This window comes from Triticum aestivum, chromosome 6B, assembly GCF_018294505.1.
Source record: "Triticum aestivum cultivar Chinese Spring chromosome 6B, IWGSC CS RefSeq v2.1, whole genome shotgun sequence".
NCBI classification, from domain to species: domain Eukaryota; kingdom Viridiplantae; phylum Streptophyta; class Magnoliopsida; order Poales; family Poaceae; genus Triticum; species Triticum aestivum.
In genome coordinates this window covers 429375375-429391921 of record NC_057810.1, presented here as the reverse complement: position 1 = coordinate 429391921, position 16547 = coordinate 429375375, and the positions used below count along the sequence as shown (strand labels likewise).

At 46.5% G+C, this 16547-nt stretch overlaps 1 protein-coding gene across 1 annotated transcript in view; it reads left to right on the top strand.

The window, feature by feature from the left end:
* LOC123139244 (uncharacterized) overlaps positions 1-16547 on the top strand; it is an 82456-nt gene that overhangs the window by 43691 nt on the left and 22218 nt on the right. The window contains exons 2-3 of the mRNA XM_044559040.1: positions 6400-6614; positions 6951-7076. Coding sequence (XP_044414975.1) covers positions 6400-6614; positions 6951-7076 — 341 coding nt within the window. The remainder of the gene's footprint in view (positions 1-6399; positions 6615-6950; positions 7077-16547) is intronic.

The following is a 16547-nucleotide window of genomic DNA, read 5'->3' as shown; positions in this document are numbered from 1 at the left end:
ATTGGATCAAGCGAAAGTTCCTCAAGGCCATGATGCCCTACAACAAAGCCATGTCCTCTGTCATTCGTCAAAGACCGGACTTTCACTCCATGACCTCTAGTGAAGTGTTGGATGAGTTCGTTGCAATGAGCATTTTGGACAAGACCGCCGACAATGCGGTGCTCCGTTCTCAAAGGGCAAAGAAGCCCAATCTTGCTTTGAAGGCCAAGGTTATTATGGAAGAAGAGGAAGAAGTGGAAGATGAGGAAAGCAACCCCGAAGACACCAAATTTGACTATCACGAGCACATGGCCCTTGCTTCAAGACAATTTTGGAACAAGAAGAGTTCAAGACCCAACTTCAACAAGAACAACTCAAGTGGCGTCAAGGGCAAGCAACGAGTTAGAACTTGCTTCAACTGTGGCAATGTGAGCCATTTCGTTGCGGATTATCCTTACGAGAAGCGGGAAGACAATGGTGGCAAGTTCATCCGAAAATACAAAGCCAAGTCCTTCCCCAACAAGAACAACTTCGCCAAAAGACTCCCACTCGTGGGTTGGTGGTTCAAGAAGAATACCAAGAGGATGACGATGATGATGAGAATGAAGAAGCAATGGCCATGGCATCCGTTGCCATTGCTACTACTCCCCGGGTGTCTCTCTTTGATTCACCCAACGAAAACATCACCGCCAAATGCCTCATGGCTAAAGCTTCAAACAAGGTAACCCCCAACATTAAAACCACCATCATTCCTAATCCCTCCGTGGAGGATTGCATTGATGAACATGATGAGTCTAATGAGGAAGTAAATGAGTTTGAGTCTTTTATGAGTAAGCTCAAGGGCAAGTCCAAGAAGCATTTTGTTGCTCTCTTGGAACAACTTGGTGAGGCCAATGACATGATCGAGGCTCACGAAGAAACCATCTCTAAGATGGAAGGTAATAGTCGTGACTATGCCGATGAGATATCGGATCTCTCTAATGCTCTTGAGGAAGAGCGTGTGCATCATTTGACTTTTGAGGAGTCACACAACGATAGCCATGCTAAGTTAAAGAAAGATCTTGATCATGCTCTTGTCATGTCTCGTGTGCTAACCTCCGAGAAGGCTAAACTTGGGGTTGATCATGCTAGACTCAAAGAGGAGTTTGAGTTACTTGACAAGGCCCACAAGGTCTTGAAGGGTACTCATGCTAATCTCAAAGAGTCTCATGCTCAACTCCAAGTTAAGCTAATCAAGGAAAAGGCCACTTTTCCTCATATGGTATTAATTGATAATGCATGTGCTACTAACCCGTGTTGTGAGCATGAGCATCTTGTGGAGGAGAATGCCAAGTTGAAGGATCAACTTGAGAAAGGCCTTGTGACTTGCATTCAAGGTGAGAAGAACCTCAACGACCTTTTGAGCAATCAAAAGGAAGTTGTGGCCAAAGAAGGAATTGGGTTTGCACCCAAGTCCAAGAGCAAGAAGAAGAAGAACAACAAGACCAAACGTCCTCCTCCTCTCAAACAAACGTTTGTGAAAGAGGGAGAGGGTGCTCCTAAGAAGAAGAAGGAGAAAGTGAAGGGAGTTGATGTCCAAAAGGGCAAAAGCATTTCCTCAAACAAAGCCGGCGACTTTAACCCGTCATATGTGTTGTGTCGTGCTAGTGATGGACATGTTTATGCTAAATTTGTTGGTTCTTCTTATGAGTACATTGAATGGTCTATTTGGGTTCCCAAGACCCTTGTTACTAACATCAAAGGACCCATTACTAAATGGGTACCTAAAACCAAGCATTGATCTCGTGTAGGTGTTTGCTTCCGGTGGGGGATCATGGTTGCTCGATAGTGGAGCAACAAATCATATGACCGGGAGCAAGGACTTGGTGGTGGACGTGCAAGAGATTCCATCTATGCCCACCAATGTCGAGTGGGGTGATGCATCACATTCTAAGGTATTGGGTCTCGGCAAGGTTGTCATTTCTCATGATCTAACGATCGAGAAAGTCATGCTTGTTGAGTCCCTTGCATTCAATTTACTTTCCGTTCGTCAACTTGCACTCATGGGCTTTGCTACATTCTTTGACATTGATACCGTGGCCCTCTTGTGGAGCAAGACTCTTAAAGTAGCCTTTGTTGGGCATGTCGAGAACGGTCTCTATGTGATTAACTTTTCGGAGCGACCCACTAAGACCGCGACATGCCTAATGGCTAAAGTTGACGTGGGATGGCTTTGGCATCGCCGTTTAGCCCACGTCAATATGAGATCTTTGCAAAGTCTTCTCAAGGGGGACCATGTCCGTGGACTAACAAATGTTAGTTTTGCCAAAGATCGTGCTTGCAGTGCTTGTATCGAAGGAAAGCTTCATGAAAAGGCTCACCCTCCATCAACCATCATCTACTCGAAGAGACCCTTGGAGCTCCTTCACATGGATCTCTTCGGGCCTCCATCTTTTGATAGTCTTGGAGGAAGAAAGTATTGCTTGGTGATTGTGGATGATTATTCAAGATATACTTGGGTATACTTCTTCAAGAGGAAGAGTGAGACTCAACAAACCGTCATCGACTTTGCAAATGAAGCTCAACGTCAACATGATGCAAAGATCTTGACAATAAGAAGTGACAACGGCACCGAGTTCAAGAACTACACCTTGGATGAGTTTCTTAGTGATGAGGGGATCAAGCATCAATATTCTGCACCATATACCCCTCAACAAAATGGTGTTGCGGAGAGGAAGAACCGGACGTTGATGGATGCGGCAAGGACCATGATGGCGGAGTTCAAGTCTCCATACAACTTTTGGGCCGAAGCCATCAACACCGCATGTCATGCATCCAATCGGCTCTATCTTCCGCAAAGGCTTGAACAAGACTCCTTATGAGATACTCACCGGCAACAAGCCCAACCTCAAGTACTTCCGGGTGTTCGGTTGTAAGTGTTTCATTCTCAAGAAAGGTGTTCGTTTGTCTAAATTTGAGGCTAGAGCTCATGAGGGCATATTTGTTGGTTATGCTACAAACTCTCATGCTTACCGTGTCCTCAACAAGTCCACCGGACTCATTGAGGAGACGTGTAACGTGGAGTTTGACGAAAATAACGGCTCCCAAGTGGAGCAAAGTGGTACTTGTGATGTAGGTGATGAAATTCCTCCCCAAGCCATAAGAAGAATGGGTATTGGTCAAATCCTACCCATTGAGGAACCCCTTGTGGCCGAAGGAGAAGGACAATGCTCTACTCAAGTAGAGCCATCACCTCATCAAGACCCACACGCTTCCGAAGAACAAAGTGAAGGCCCTCAACCTCGTGAACAAGACCAAGGGCAAGATCAACCTCAAGACGGTGGTGAACCTCTAAATGATGCCCAAGGTCAAGTTCTCCCCCTCGAGCAAGTTCAAGATCAAGAGCAACCTCAAGATCAAGAACAAGCTCAAGACGGCGCTCAAGATGATCAAGTCAACCCTCCTCCTTCCACATCCGAGGAGGAATTAGAGCGTCGTGCCGCGAAGATTGCTTCCAAGCTCACCACCCAAGGCCATCTCATGGAAAATGTGGTTGGAAGCCTAAGAAAGGGGGTAAGCACTCGTAGACAATTGGCAAACTATTGTGAACATCACGCGTTTGTCTCTTGTGTTGAACCCCAAAAGGTCTATGAGGCGCTCGAAGACTCGGATTGGCTCAATGCCATGCATGAAGAACTCAACAACTTCGAGTACAACAAGGTGTGGAGATTGGTGCCAAGACCATCGGGGAACCACAACGTCATTGGAACCAAGTGGATCTTCAAGAACAAGCAAGATGCTCATGGGAACATCATTCGCAACAAGGCGAGATTGGTAGCACAAGGCTACTCCCAAGTCGAGGGTATCGACTACGGTGAAACCTTTGCTCCCGTTGCTCGTCTTGAATCCATTCGTTTGTTGATTGCTTATGCTTCCCATCACAACTTTAAGTTGCAACAAATGGATGTGAAAAGTGCTTTTCTTAATGGTCCTATTAATGAGTTGGTCTATGTCAAGCAACCCCCCGGGTTCGAGGATCCCTACTTTCCGGATCATGTGTATCAACTCGATAAGGCACTCTATGGCCTTAAACAAGCCCCACGTGCGTGGTATGACCACCTTACCGAGTTGTTACAAGATCGTGGATTTGAGGTGGGGCTAATCGACCCCACTCTTTTTACTAAGAAGGTCAACGGGGAGTTGTTTGTATGCCAACTATATGTTGATGATATTATCTTTGGTTCTCCTAACAAAGCTTTCAATGAAGAATTTGCCGCTCTCATGACCTCCAAGTTTAAGATGTCCTCGATGGGAGAGTTGAAGTTCTTCCTTGGTTTCGACATCAAACAAAGAAGAGAAGGAACCTTCATCAACCAAGCCAAATACACTCAAGACATGCTTAAAAGATTCAAGCTAAGTGATGTCAAGCCGGCTACTACACCAATGCCTACCAAGTGCCAACTTGACATCGATCCCAATGGTAAAGCGGTGGATCAAAAGGTATATCGCTCCATGATTGGCTCCTTGCTTTACCTTTGTGCATCTAGACCGGATATCATGTTGAGTGTGGGGATGTGTGCACGTTTTCAAGCCGCACCAAAGGAAAGTCACTTTGTGGCGGTCAAGCGAATCTTTCGATATTTGGCTCATACCCCAAACTTTGGCTTATGGTACCCAAGAGGAGCAAACTTCAAGCTTGAAGGTTTCACGGATTCCGATTGGGCGGGAGACAAAGTGGATAGGAAGTCCACTTCCGGAGGGTGCCAATTTCTTGGTTGCTCTTTGGTAAGTTGGTCTTCCAAGAAGCAAAGTTGTGTGTCTCTCTCGTCCACCGAAGCGGAGTATGTGGCGGCCGGTAGTTGTTGTGCTCAACTCCTATGGATGAGGCAAACTTTAAAGGAGTACGGTGTCATTTGTGACAAAGTGCCTCTTTGGTGTGACAATGAAAGTGCCATCAAGATTTCTCTCAACCCGGTGCAATACTTCAAGACGAAGCACATTGAGATTCGGTATCACTTTATCCGGGATCACATTAGGCGAGGGGAGATCGAGCTCAAGTATGTCAACACTCATGATAACCTTGCAGATATTTTCACGAAGCCCTTGGATGAAGCAAGATTTCGCGAGTTAAGGCATGAGCTAAATATCATTGATTTGAGCAATGTGACTTGAAACCGTGCACCCCCCACCACACTCAACTTGTTGTCTAGTTTAGGTGTAGGCATGGACATAGGGGGAGTGTTGTTCTCTCAATGAACTCTCCCTCACCCCATTATGCATAAATAGATCACCTCTTTCACATTAGCCATTTTTGATGGTACTTGTTCTTCAAAGACGAGTTTTGGTCATGGGCCCAAGGATAATTCTTCGCGGTGCCATATCATCCAACTCAAACATAGGTGGCTTCGGCCACCGCCCTCTCTCCTCGAGAGGCCTTGTCGCTTGGGGGTTTCCTGCTATCCTCTTACCTCTGGTATGTGCGTGTTCGTGTGGTTTCTTGTGTGTGAAAAGTTCCCGTGCAAAGGCGTTTTTCTCTCGTGTTTTGAAACCTGAGGTGTCTTGAGCTCACGGTACTACCGCGGCTGGCTACGGTACTACCGCGGCCTGCCACGGTACTACCGCTGGTGGGAGCACGGTACTACCGTCCCCACACGGTAGTATTTTTTTACTGCCGCCTGGTTGAGCGGTACTACCGCGATGAACCGCGGTACTACCGTGCCGGTTCGAGCGCGTGGGGATAAGGACGGGCAGGGGGAGTTCTAACTCCCCATACCCATTCGTGTCCTCTCTCTCCACGTCGTCTCCTCCTCCCCCGTGCTCAAGAACAGAGCCGGTGTTCGTCGCCGGATCTCCTCCACCGGCTGCCCTCCCGTGATTCTGACCGGTGGGATCGTTCCCCACCACGTGCTCTTGCTATGGACCAAGGTTTTTCCCCAACTCCCTCTCCTTTTGATTATGTTTGGTGCTAGTAGGTTTTGGGGGAGGCTTGTGTGTTCTTGAGATTCATAGGCTTAATCTCTGCAAGAGTAGGATGAAGGAGTGTGGTATTGCATAGGATTTATACTTGTATTGTTGTCTTGCGCTAGATCTGATCACCGTAGCACCGCCATTGTTTCGCGGTTCTTTTCAGATTCAAATCACGTGTTAGATCTGACGCGACGCGGTACTACCGCCCCTCGGGAGCGGTACTACCGCGCCCTGTGCGGTACTAAGAGCTTACTAGCGCTCCAGCCACGATACTACCGTGACCTCGCACGATACTACCGCGTCTGGAGCAGTACTAATCTTTTAGTACCAAAGACAGTGGCTGTTCTACCGTGGCTCACATCTATCGCATGCCAACTTTCTCGTATGCCTTCTATGAGTTTCCTGTGCTTTTTCATGGGCTTTGCATTGATCTTCTTCGCATTTTTGTTTTGGTGCTTTGCGTGTGTGTCTCAGGTGGTGGCTCTCGCCGGTCCAATCCCAGTCATGACACTAACTCCAAGCGTCTGCGCAACCCAGGAGAAGTTCCAGAGGGATCATCTGCGTCCAAGCGCAATGTCAAGACCACAGCTAGCAAGCACAAGGAGCCTGCCAGGGGTATGGATGAGATAGCCCCTACTGAGTATGTCCGTCTCAGGCAGCTTCACCCTTATGTGAACCCGCGCTCCACTGTCAGAGGCTGTGAGCTGTTCTGGAACAAGACCCAAACCCAAATCTATTTGGATGTCATCAAGAACAAGCAGAATACCTATGTGGAGGTGAAGTGGATTGATATGCACCACATGAGGAAGGACAAGTTCCGTGACTACTTTGGAGAGGCTCTGGACTTGGTGGAGCAGTTTGGCATTGAGCATGTGATCTCTTTCCACCTGGACTATGACCCTGAGATTATCTGTCAGTTCTTTGCCTCCGTGTACTTTCACCCTAATGAAGAAAGGAGGATGACCTGGATGTCCAATGGCCGCCAACTGTCTGCTACCTGGAAGGAATTCATGGATCTGCTTCAGGTTCCTGATGATGGGCTTAACACTCCAGTGGGTGTTCGCCCCCATGGCAATGCTGATTCTGCCAACAAGGACAAGCTTACCCCGTTCATGGTTGAGAAGGCGCTCGCCAATGGCAAGACAACTTTGGTACTCAACCCCTTTCTGGATATCATGTACCGCATCTTCCGCAACTCCTTGTTCCCACGCATCGGTGACAAAGACAAGGTTCATGCCTATATGGTGGACATGATGCTTCTTTGCCAGGAGGCTCGCTCGTCTCAGACTCAGCCACTTGATGTCTCTCACATCATGTGGTGTGAGCTTCGGTTTGCTGTGTTCAACCGCAAGGTGCCTATTTATGGGCCCTACCTGTTTCTGCTGATCTCGAAGACTTGGGAGAAGATGTTCCCTGGTGAGGAGTTCCTGGCTCCAGACTGGATTCGCCATGAGCCCATTTGTCTGCGTATCAAATCTAACTGGGCCAACACCGCTACTCGTGCTGAGGCGACTGCTGCTAGGGCGGCTGTTGATGAGGATGATGCTGGCGCCGAGGATGTTGCTGAGGGTCGTACTGCTAGGCCCTCTCAGAGTGTCTCTAGGCCATCATGGGCCAAGAAGTTGAAGGATAAGATGAAGTCTCTTTTGTGCATGCAAGCCAAGGGGTAGTACAGGGCTCACGTGGAGTCCAAGGAGAGTCGTCGCCGGCACAACAAGATCTTGCAGCTCTATGGTGAGGAAGTGTCTGGCGGGTCCGAGGAGCGCATCACTCCTGAGACCGAGTGGATGGAGAAGCAAGGATACATGTGGATTGATTCTGAGGAGGATGTCGAGGAGTCCATTCCAGCTACAGAGGCGTCTGACGAAGAGGCTTGGGACGAATTCTCTGCTTGAGCCACCTCTTGTGTGTGTAGGTGTCCTCTCTGCCTTTTTGGCGTCTCAATGCCAAAGGGGGGGAGAGTGTAGGGATTTGCGAGTTTTCGAGTCGTGTGTGTCGTGTGTTTGTTGCTTTCTCAGTCGAACTATTTGTCGCTTTCTCGTTTGGACCTTGGTTACTTTACCTCGCACTCTATCTATCCTAGCAAGCATGTGTTATATTGTGCTATCTTTATGTTATGTTATGCTTATTATCATGCCTTGGTCTCTAAAATATAGGGGGAGTGTTGATCCTAGTCTGTGTGCTATGCAGTCCAAAGCATTCTTCTAAAGTGCACACATCTAGGGGAGCCCGTCTATATCTTAGAGAGGTGGGGTTTGCCCCTGCTCTCAAATTATCTTATCTATGTGCAAATCCCGTGTTGTCATCAATCCACCAAAAAGGGGGAGATTTTAAGGGCATATTTATCCCTTAAGTGTTTTGGTGATTGATGACAATGCTTTTGCGGACTAATCGTGTGCCTTGAGTATCTCAGATACTTCATCACTAGGCACAAGACGATTCGGTGCCCCTCGGAGACTATTGAAGTCGGCGTTGTTCTACGTTTCTCTTTGGTGGAGTTGAGTCATAGGAGAGCCGTACTATTAAGAGGGGGTCCGCGTCGGAAAGGTTTGGGTGGAATCAACACGTACACTTGTCCCTCCTTTCCCTGCACTTTGGAGCTGCCCTTCGTTATCTTGGTTGTGCGGAAACTTGGCGACTGCTGCTGTACTTGCGGTAGTACTGTAGGTACAAGCGGTAGTACCGCTGGGTGTCACGGTAGTACCGCTCCTCCGAAGCGGTAGTACCGCGGCACCCAGGCCTTGTGCCGCTCCGGTGCGGTAGTAGGGGCGGATGTAATTTTTTACATCCGCGCCCACCATGGTAGTACCGCTCGTCCAGCGCGGTAGTACCGCGGGGGCTCACGGTAGTACCGCTCCCTAGGAGTCATAGTACCGTGGCCCTCCGACCTAGTACCGCAGTGTCACGGTAGTAGGCGCGGATGTAATTTTTTACATCCGCGCCGGCCACGGTAGTACCATGCCTCGCTAGCAGTAGTACCGCGTCGAGTTTTTGCACCACCCCAGTTTCAGCGGAAGTAGGCACGAATGTAATTTATTTCATCCGCGCCCTTCCCAGGCCGTGACTCTCCTGCCTTGCGGTAGTACCGCAAGGGGGAGCGGTAGTACCGTGCCAGCGGTAGTACTACCCCTTAGTCAGGCTAGTTCCGGCCTGTGCTGCTGCCGCGGTAGTACCGTCGTCGTCCACGGTAGTACCGGGCTGCCTCGCGGTAGTACCGCGCCCCAGGAGTGGTGGTACCGTGTGTCGCGGGCTGAACTTGTTGGATAACGGTTGGATTTTTTCACGACTATATAAGGGGTGTCTTCTACCTCTAGTTCATTACCTCTTCCACCTCTAAGCCCCGTTGTTGCTCCAGGCTCCATTTTCGCCCGATCTCTCTCCCTAGCCAATCAAACTTGTTGATTTGCTCGGGATTGGGTGACAAGGGCCCGATCTACACTTCCACCACAGGATATTTGATTCCCCCCACTTATCCCTTGCGGATCTTGTTACTCTTGGGTGTTGAGCACCCTAGACGGTTGAGGTCACCTCGAAGCCATACTCCATTGTGGTGAAGCTTCGTGTTGTTGTTGTTGTTGGGAGCCTCCGATTGTTGTGGAGATTGCCCCAACATTGCTTGTAAAGGTTCGGTCACCGCCTTCAAGGGCACCAATAGTGGAATCACGGCATCTCGCATCGTGTGAGGGCGTGAGGAGAATATGGTGGCCCTAGTGGCTTCTTGGGGAGCATTGTGCCTCCACACCGCTCTAACGGAGACGTACTTCCCCTTAAAAGGAAGGAACTCCGGTAACACATCCTCGTCTCCACCGGCTCCACTCTTGGTTATTTCGTGCCTTTACTTTTGCAAGCCTACTTGTTTTACATCCTTTGCTTGCTTGTGTGCTAGTTGTTATTGCATCATATAGGTTGCTCACCTAGTTGCACATCTAGACAACCTATTTTGTTGCAAAGTTTAATTTGGTAAAGAAAAGCTTAAAAATTGTTAGTTGCCTATTCACCCCCCCCCCCCTCTAGTCAACCATATCGATCCTTTCAATCATTGCACCTTGATGCACTCTTTTGTGGTGAAGATTCTTTTTCTCTTGCTTGTCTTGAGGAGGCTTTCCATTTTTGCTATCCCTCCTCTTGACAAAGCCATCATTGTCTATCTTCACCATGGGTCGTCACAAGTTTTGGTTTTTAAGTTGCTTTTGAAGAGCTTGTGAACCCATTTGCTAGTTGAGTGTGTGTGTGTGTGGGAAGGACATGTCTTCCACCTTGTATCTCATTATTTAAAACTATGTTGATGCTTAATGCTCATCCATATATTAGTCTTATCAAGTGCTTTTCCATGACTCACACATATCCTTTTTGTTGAGCCCATTCGTAAGTTGCCTCTTTTACATGTTGCTCAACCATGTGCTTGTTGCAAGAGCTATGACGTGTCTCTTATCTTAGCCCACTTGCACTTGTTGTGAGTTTCTATTGATCTTGGGGGAGTGATGATCATATTTTGTGCACTTGGTATCATAATGCAAATATTCTAAGTAGTGCACAAATCATGGGAAGCTTCACTAGTGTCTTTAGAACACTTCGTTGCCCTCTTCCAAGTGTTAGCTGAAATTTTATATTTGCTCTGTTGCACTTGTCATGGGGTTCTAGTGATTTTGGGGTAGTGACAATCCTATTTTGTGCTCGTTGTATCCAAATACAAAACTAAATAATGCACAAAACATGGGGAGCTTCTCTAGTTTCTATAGAACACTTCTATGCTCCTATCATAATATCTTTTTTGTCATGTGGCTCATAGGATCATTGGTTTAGTTGGTTCAATTGGCATCTTTTGATTGCTTGTTTCAATTGGTGTCTTTTGATTGCTTGATTGCTTGTTTCTCTCTTTTTATGTATTTGTGGCATATCATCCTTTTGCAATCTTTGGATCCTCAATATAGTTCATCTTCCTCCAAGTATTTATATTTGGGTATGTGTATTGCATTGCTCTCTTCTTGAGAAATACACAGTTTATGGAGGAACACTTTTTATATTGGCCTTCTAAGATTTTCGCCCATTTTGGCAATCGATGCCAATGGGGGAGAAGTTTTAGAGAGTTTTGTGGAGAAGTTTATAGAGTTATTTCTTCTTGCTTTGGTTTTTGTTCCTTAGCATTTGCATATCATACGCATGCATCACTGGTCATTGCATTGCATGGTTGGTGATGCATAATTCCTTGTATAAACTCTCTTGAAAGTGATTGTCATCAATTACCAAAATGGGGGAGATTGAAAGAACATGCGGTGCCCCCATGTTTGGTTTCGGTAATTGATGAAAATCTTTATGGACTAATGGTTGTCTTGAGTTATATTTGAAGGATTTGTCCATAGGAATTTCTTGAAGTCCATTTGTTGGTTTCAAGGAGTTTATAGGTTGACCAGTGCGTTATTCAAGGAATTATCCAAAGAGTGGTCATGTAGAAGACAAGATACAAGGTTGATCAAGACTAAGTCAAGAGTGAATCAAGTTGATCAACACACAAAGCGTACAAGATGTACCGAGAGGGATCAAGTGATCCCATGGCATGGTAAGCATTGTCCATTATGCTTTTGTGTACTAACCCATGATCTACGTGTGAGTTCTATGTGGGGTTAGGTTTGTTTCCATGGGTTTGCATCAAGAGGAAGATCTCATACAACCCATGGAGGATGACATCAAGTGGTGATCGTCATCAAGATTGCGGTGTGCAAGTTCAAGTGGAGCATCACGAAGAGAACATCCTTGAAGCTTGCCGTCCATTGTGGTGTCAATGGACTTGTGAAGATGTGCCAAAGAGTGGCTCACCCATAGTGGAGTATGGGGGAGCAATCAACTACTCTTGATCAAGCCAACACAATCAAGAAAGGTGGTCCAACTTGAGGGAGTCAAGATCGTCATCATCTAGCTCAAGTGGACTATGTGCAAGGCAAAGGTTTGCCCTTGATAGGTTTTCTATTTTACTGGTCTCATGGTGGTAGTTTGGAGACCGAATTATAGGATCGATTGTCGTACTATCAAGGGGGGCTCTCGATGAGTAGCTTGATCGTGTCTTTCATAGAGAGGTAAAACCATTGCATCCTTGCATCATCTTTATTGGTTCTTGTTTGGTTCTTCTCCTTGTGAGATTTGGAGCTTATGGTCATTTTCATGAAAATATCAAGTTCATCGAAAACAGAGTTCACATGCATCTTCTATGATGTTTCCGATGTTGGGGTTTTTGCCGGTTCTCTTTGTGAGTCTTAGAGCTTATGGTCATCTTGATGACAAGCTCGAGTTCATCGAAAACGGAGTTCACATGCATCTTCTATGATGTTTTCAATGTTGGAGGTTATGCAGGTTCCTCTCTTTCAGAGGTTTCACTCCTCGATATTGGATGCTACTCGTCATCTTCTATCCAACAAGCTTAAGTTTGCTCAATTTCGAGCTCTTATGCAGAAGTTGTGGCAGTTTAGTCTTTGTTGCATCCTTTGTTTTCTCTGTTGTGTTTTTGAAAGCCTCAAGCGGTAGTACTACTCTCTAGAGCGGTAGTACCGCTTGTAAGCGGCAGTACCGCGGCCCTATGCCGCGTGTAGAACCGCTGCTTTTGGGGATGCGTATTTTCGTGTTGGGTTTCGCGGTAGTAGAGTGGTAGTACCTATTATAAGCGGTAAGCGGTACTACCTCTCCATCCGAGCGGTAGTACCTCTTATAAGCGGTAAGCGATAATACCCCTCCACCTGAGCGGTAGTACCTCTTATATGCGGTAAGTGGTACTACCTCTCCCCAGAGCGGTACTACCTTCTGGCAGAACTACAACTCTTGTTTTTCTCTCTCGTTGGGCTGTTTTGACCATGCTAAGCGGTAGTACCGCTCCTCCAAGCAGTAGTACCGCTCCTCCAAGCGGTAGTACCGCTTGTGCATGACCTGAGCACATAATAGTTGGATTCGAGAGGTCCTATAAAAGGGGGTCTTCTTCCCACTGAACCTTATCTCTTGAGCTCATGTTCTTCCCCCATTGTTTACCTTCTTTGAGCTTGCTTTCTCTCAATCCCTCCATGGATTCTTGCTAGTTTTGGGGGGAAAAGAGAGAGGGGATCTAGATCCACATTTCCACCAATCAGTTTCTCCTCTATGTGAGGGGAACCCCTTGGATCTAGATCTTGAAGTTCTTTGTGTTCTCTTCTTTGTTCTTCCTCTCATTTTTCCTCCCTAGCATTAGTTGCTTTGGTGGGATTTGGGAGAGAAGGACTTGGGCACTCTGTGTGCCCTTGCCATTGCATTTGGTGCATCGGTTTGAGTTCTCCATGGTGATACGTAGAAATTTCAAGTTGAGAAGCTTATTAATCTTGGGTGCTTGGTACCCTTGAGCTTGTTCCTCTTGGGTGCCTTGGTGCCCTAGACGGTTGGTGGTGTTCGGAGCTCAACATTGTGGTGTAAAGCTCCGGGGAAGCATCGTGATCTCCAATTAGGTTGTGGAGATCATCCGGAGCAATTTGATGGGTTTCAGTGACCGCCCCCAAGGGTTGCCAAAGTGTACGGGTTCGGTGAATGCCCCCAAGGGTTGCCATTTGTACGGGTTCGGTGACCGCCCTCAAGGGTCCCTTGGTGGAATCACGACATCTGGCATTGTGCAAGGCGTAAGGAGATTACGGTGGCCCTAGTGGCTTCTTGGGGAGCATTGTGCCTCCACACAACTCCAAATGGCGATTAGCGTTTACAAGGGTGTGAACTTCTGGATACATTGTCGTCTCTGCGTGCCTTGGTTATCTCTTACCCCGAGCCCTTTACTTATGCACTTTACTTTGAGATAGCCATAGTATGGCATGTTATATATCTTGCTATCACTTAGTTGTTTATCTTGCTTAGCATAAGTTATTGGTGCACATAGGTGAGCCTAGTTGATTTAGGTTTTGTGCTTGACAAATTAAACGCTAGTTTTATTCCACATTTGTTCAAGCCTAAACCATAGTTATTTTAAAGCGCCTATTCACCCCCCCCCCCCTCTAGGCGACATCCACGATCTTTCAGCCCTCATTAAAACAATGTGGAATTGTTTCACAACTCACGCCACCTGGAACACCATAGCGTAATGGAGTTTCCGAACGTCGTAATCATACTTTATTAGATATGGTGTGTTCTATGATGTCTCTTACCAATTTGCCTCTATCATTTTGGGGTTATGCATTAGAGACAACCACATTCACGTTAAATAGGGCACCGTCTGAATCCATTGAGACGACATCGTATGAACTGTGGTTTAGAAAGAAACCTAACCTGTCGTTTCTTAAAGTTTGGGGATGCGACACTTATGTCATAAGGCTTCAGCCTGATAAGCTCGAACCCAAATCAGAGAAGTGCGTCTTCATAGGATACCCTAAGGAAACTATTGGGTACACCTTCTACCACATATCCGAAGGCAAGATCTTTGTTGCTAAGAATGGATCCTTTCTAGAGGAGTTTCTCTCAAAAGAAGTGAGTGGGAGGAAAGTAGAACTTGATGAGGTAATTGTACCTTCTCTCGAATTGGAAAGTAGCACATCACAGAAAACCGTTCCCGTGATGCATACACCAACTAGAGAGGAAAGCAAATGATGATGATCATGAAACTTCAGATCAAGTTACTATTGAACCTCGTAGGTCAGCCAGAGCACGATCCGCACCAGAGTGGTATGGTAATCCTGTTCTAGAAGTTATGTTATCAGACCATGGCAAACCTACGAACTACGAAGAAGCTATGATGAGCCCAGATTCCGATAAATGGCTTGAGGCCATGAAATCTGAGATAGGATCCATGTATGAGAACAAAGTATGGACTTTGGTGGACTTGCCCGATGATCGGCAAGCCATTGAAAATAAATGGATCTTCAAGAAGAAGACTGACCCTGATGGTAATGTTAATGTCTGCAAAGCTTGACTTGTTGTGAAAGGTTTTTGACAAGTTCAAGGAGTTGACTATGATGAGACTTTCTCACCCGTAGCGATGCTTAAGTCTGTCCAAATCATGTTGGCAATTGCCGCATTCTGTAATTATGAAATCTGGCAAATGGACGTCAAAATTGCATTCCTTAATGGATTTCTTAAATAAGAGTTGTATATGATACAACCAGAAGGTTTTGTCGATCCTAAAGGTGCTGACAAAGTGTGCAAGCTCCAGTGATCCATCTATGGACTGGTGCAAGTATCTCGGAGTTGGAATATATGCTTCGATGAGGTGATCAAAGCATATGGTTTTATACAGACTTACGATGAAGCCTGTATTTACAAGAAAGTGAGTGGGAGCTCTTTAGCATTTCTGATATTATATGTGCATGGCATATTGTTGATTGGAAATGATATAGAATTTCTGGATAGCATAAAACGATACTTGATTAAGAATTTTCAATGAAAGACCTCTGTGAAGCTGCTTATATATTGGGCATCAAGACCTATAGGGGTAGATTGAGACGCTTAATAGGACTTTCACAAAGCACATACCTTGACAATCTTTTGAAGAAGTTCAAAATGGATCAGTCAAAGAAAGGGTTCTTGTGTGTGTTACAAGGTTTGAAATTGAGTCAGACTCAAAGCCCGACCACTGCAGATGATAGAGAGAAAATGAAAGTCTTTCCCTATGCCTCTGCCATAGGTTCTATCATGTATGCTATGTTGTGTACCAGACCTGATGTGTGCATTGCCATAAGTTTGGCAGGGAGGTACCAAAGTAATCCAGGAGTGGATCGCTGGACAACGGTCAAAAACATCCTGAAGTACCAAAAAAGGACCAAGGTGTCAGGATCCCGACTCAATGCCACATCGATCTAGCATGTAACACCTCATATCACTTTGCGGCCTCACGCACGGTATTCCCACGGGTGTCGCCTTACCTTTGCCCGGGACCGTTTGCGCCTTTTGGCACACGTATATGACAGTGTCGCTAGCATCCATATGATAAGGAGCCCGGGCTGACATGGCTAGTCGTAAACCCAAAGTGGCACAGACTTACAGGGACAGGCATCCATGACCCAGCATCGAACGTGTCGGTCATCAGCGAGTGAATCCAGGCTGTAGCACTGGGCTAGCAGGACTCCGGTGAACCGGGCTGTAGCGGGCTAACAGGACTCCGGTATTCATCGCGTGACATTTCCCCGAAGGGACAGACACAGGAACGAGGAAGGACACATGCCGGCCAGCCTAAGTGTTCCGGAGCAGTAGCAAGCTACCATGGCTCGGTGGAAACACTAGGAGACATTTCCCCGTAAGAGAGGCTACTAAAGATAAACAACTAGATGGTCAGATCCCACACATACCAAGCATTTCAATAACATACACACAATATGCTCGATATGTGCAAATACAACATGGCATCACAACATGACTCTACGACTTAAGTAATTTATTCAATAGGCTCCGAGGAGCGAGATATTACAAACATGGGTCTCATGACCCAACAATCAGAGCATACAAATCAAAGCACAAGCGGAAGCTATCATGTCTGGGTACAGACATCTATAAATGTAAAAGGCTGAGAAGCCTGACTATCTATCAGATCCTGCCGAGGCACAAGATCGTAGCTGAGGTAACAAGCTAAACGTCGAAGTCCACGTGGAACTACTAGTGAGACTGAAGTCTCTCTGCAAAAACATAAAATAGGCAAA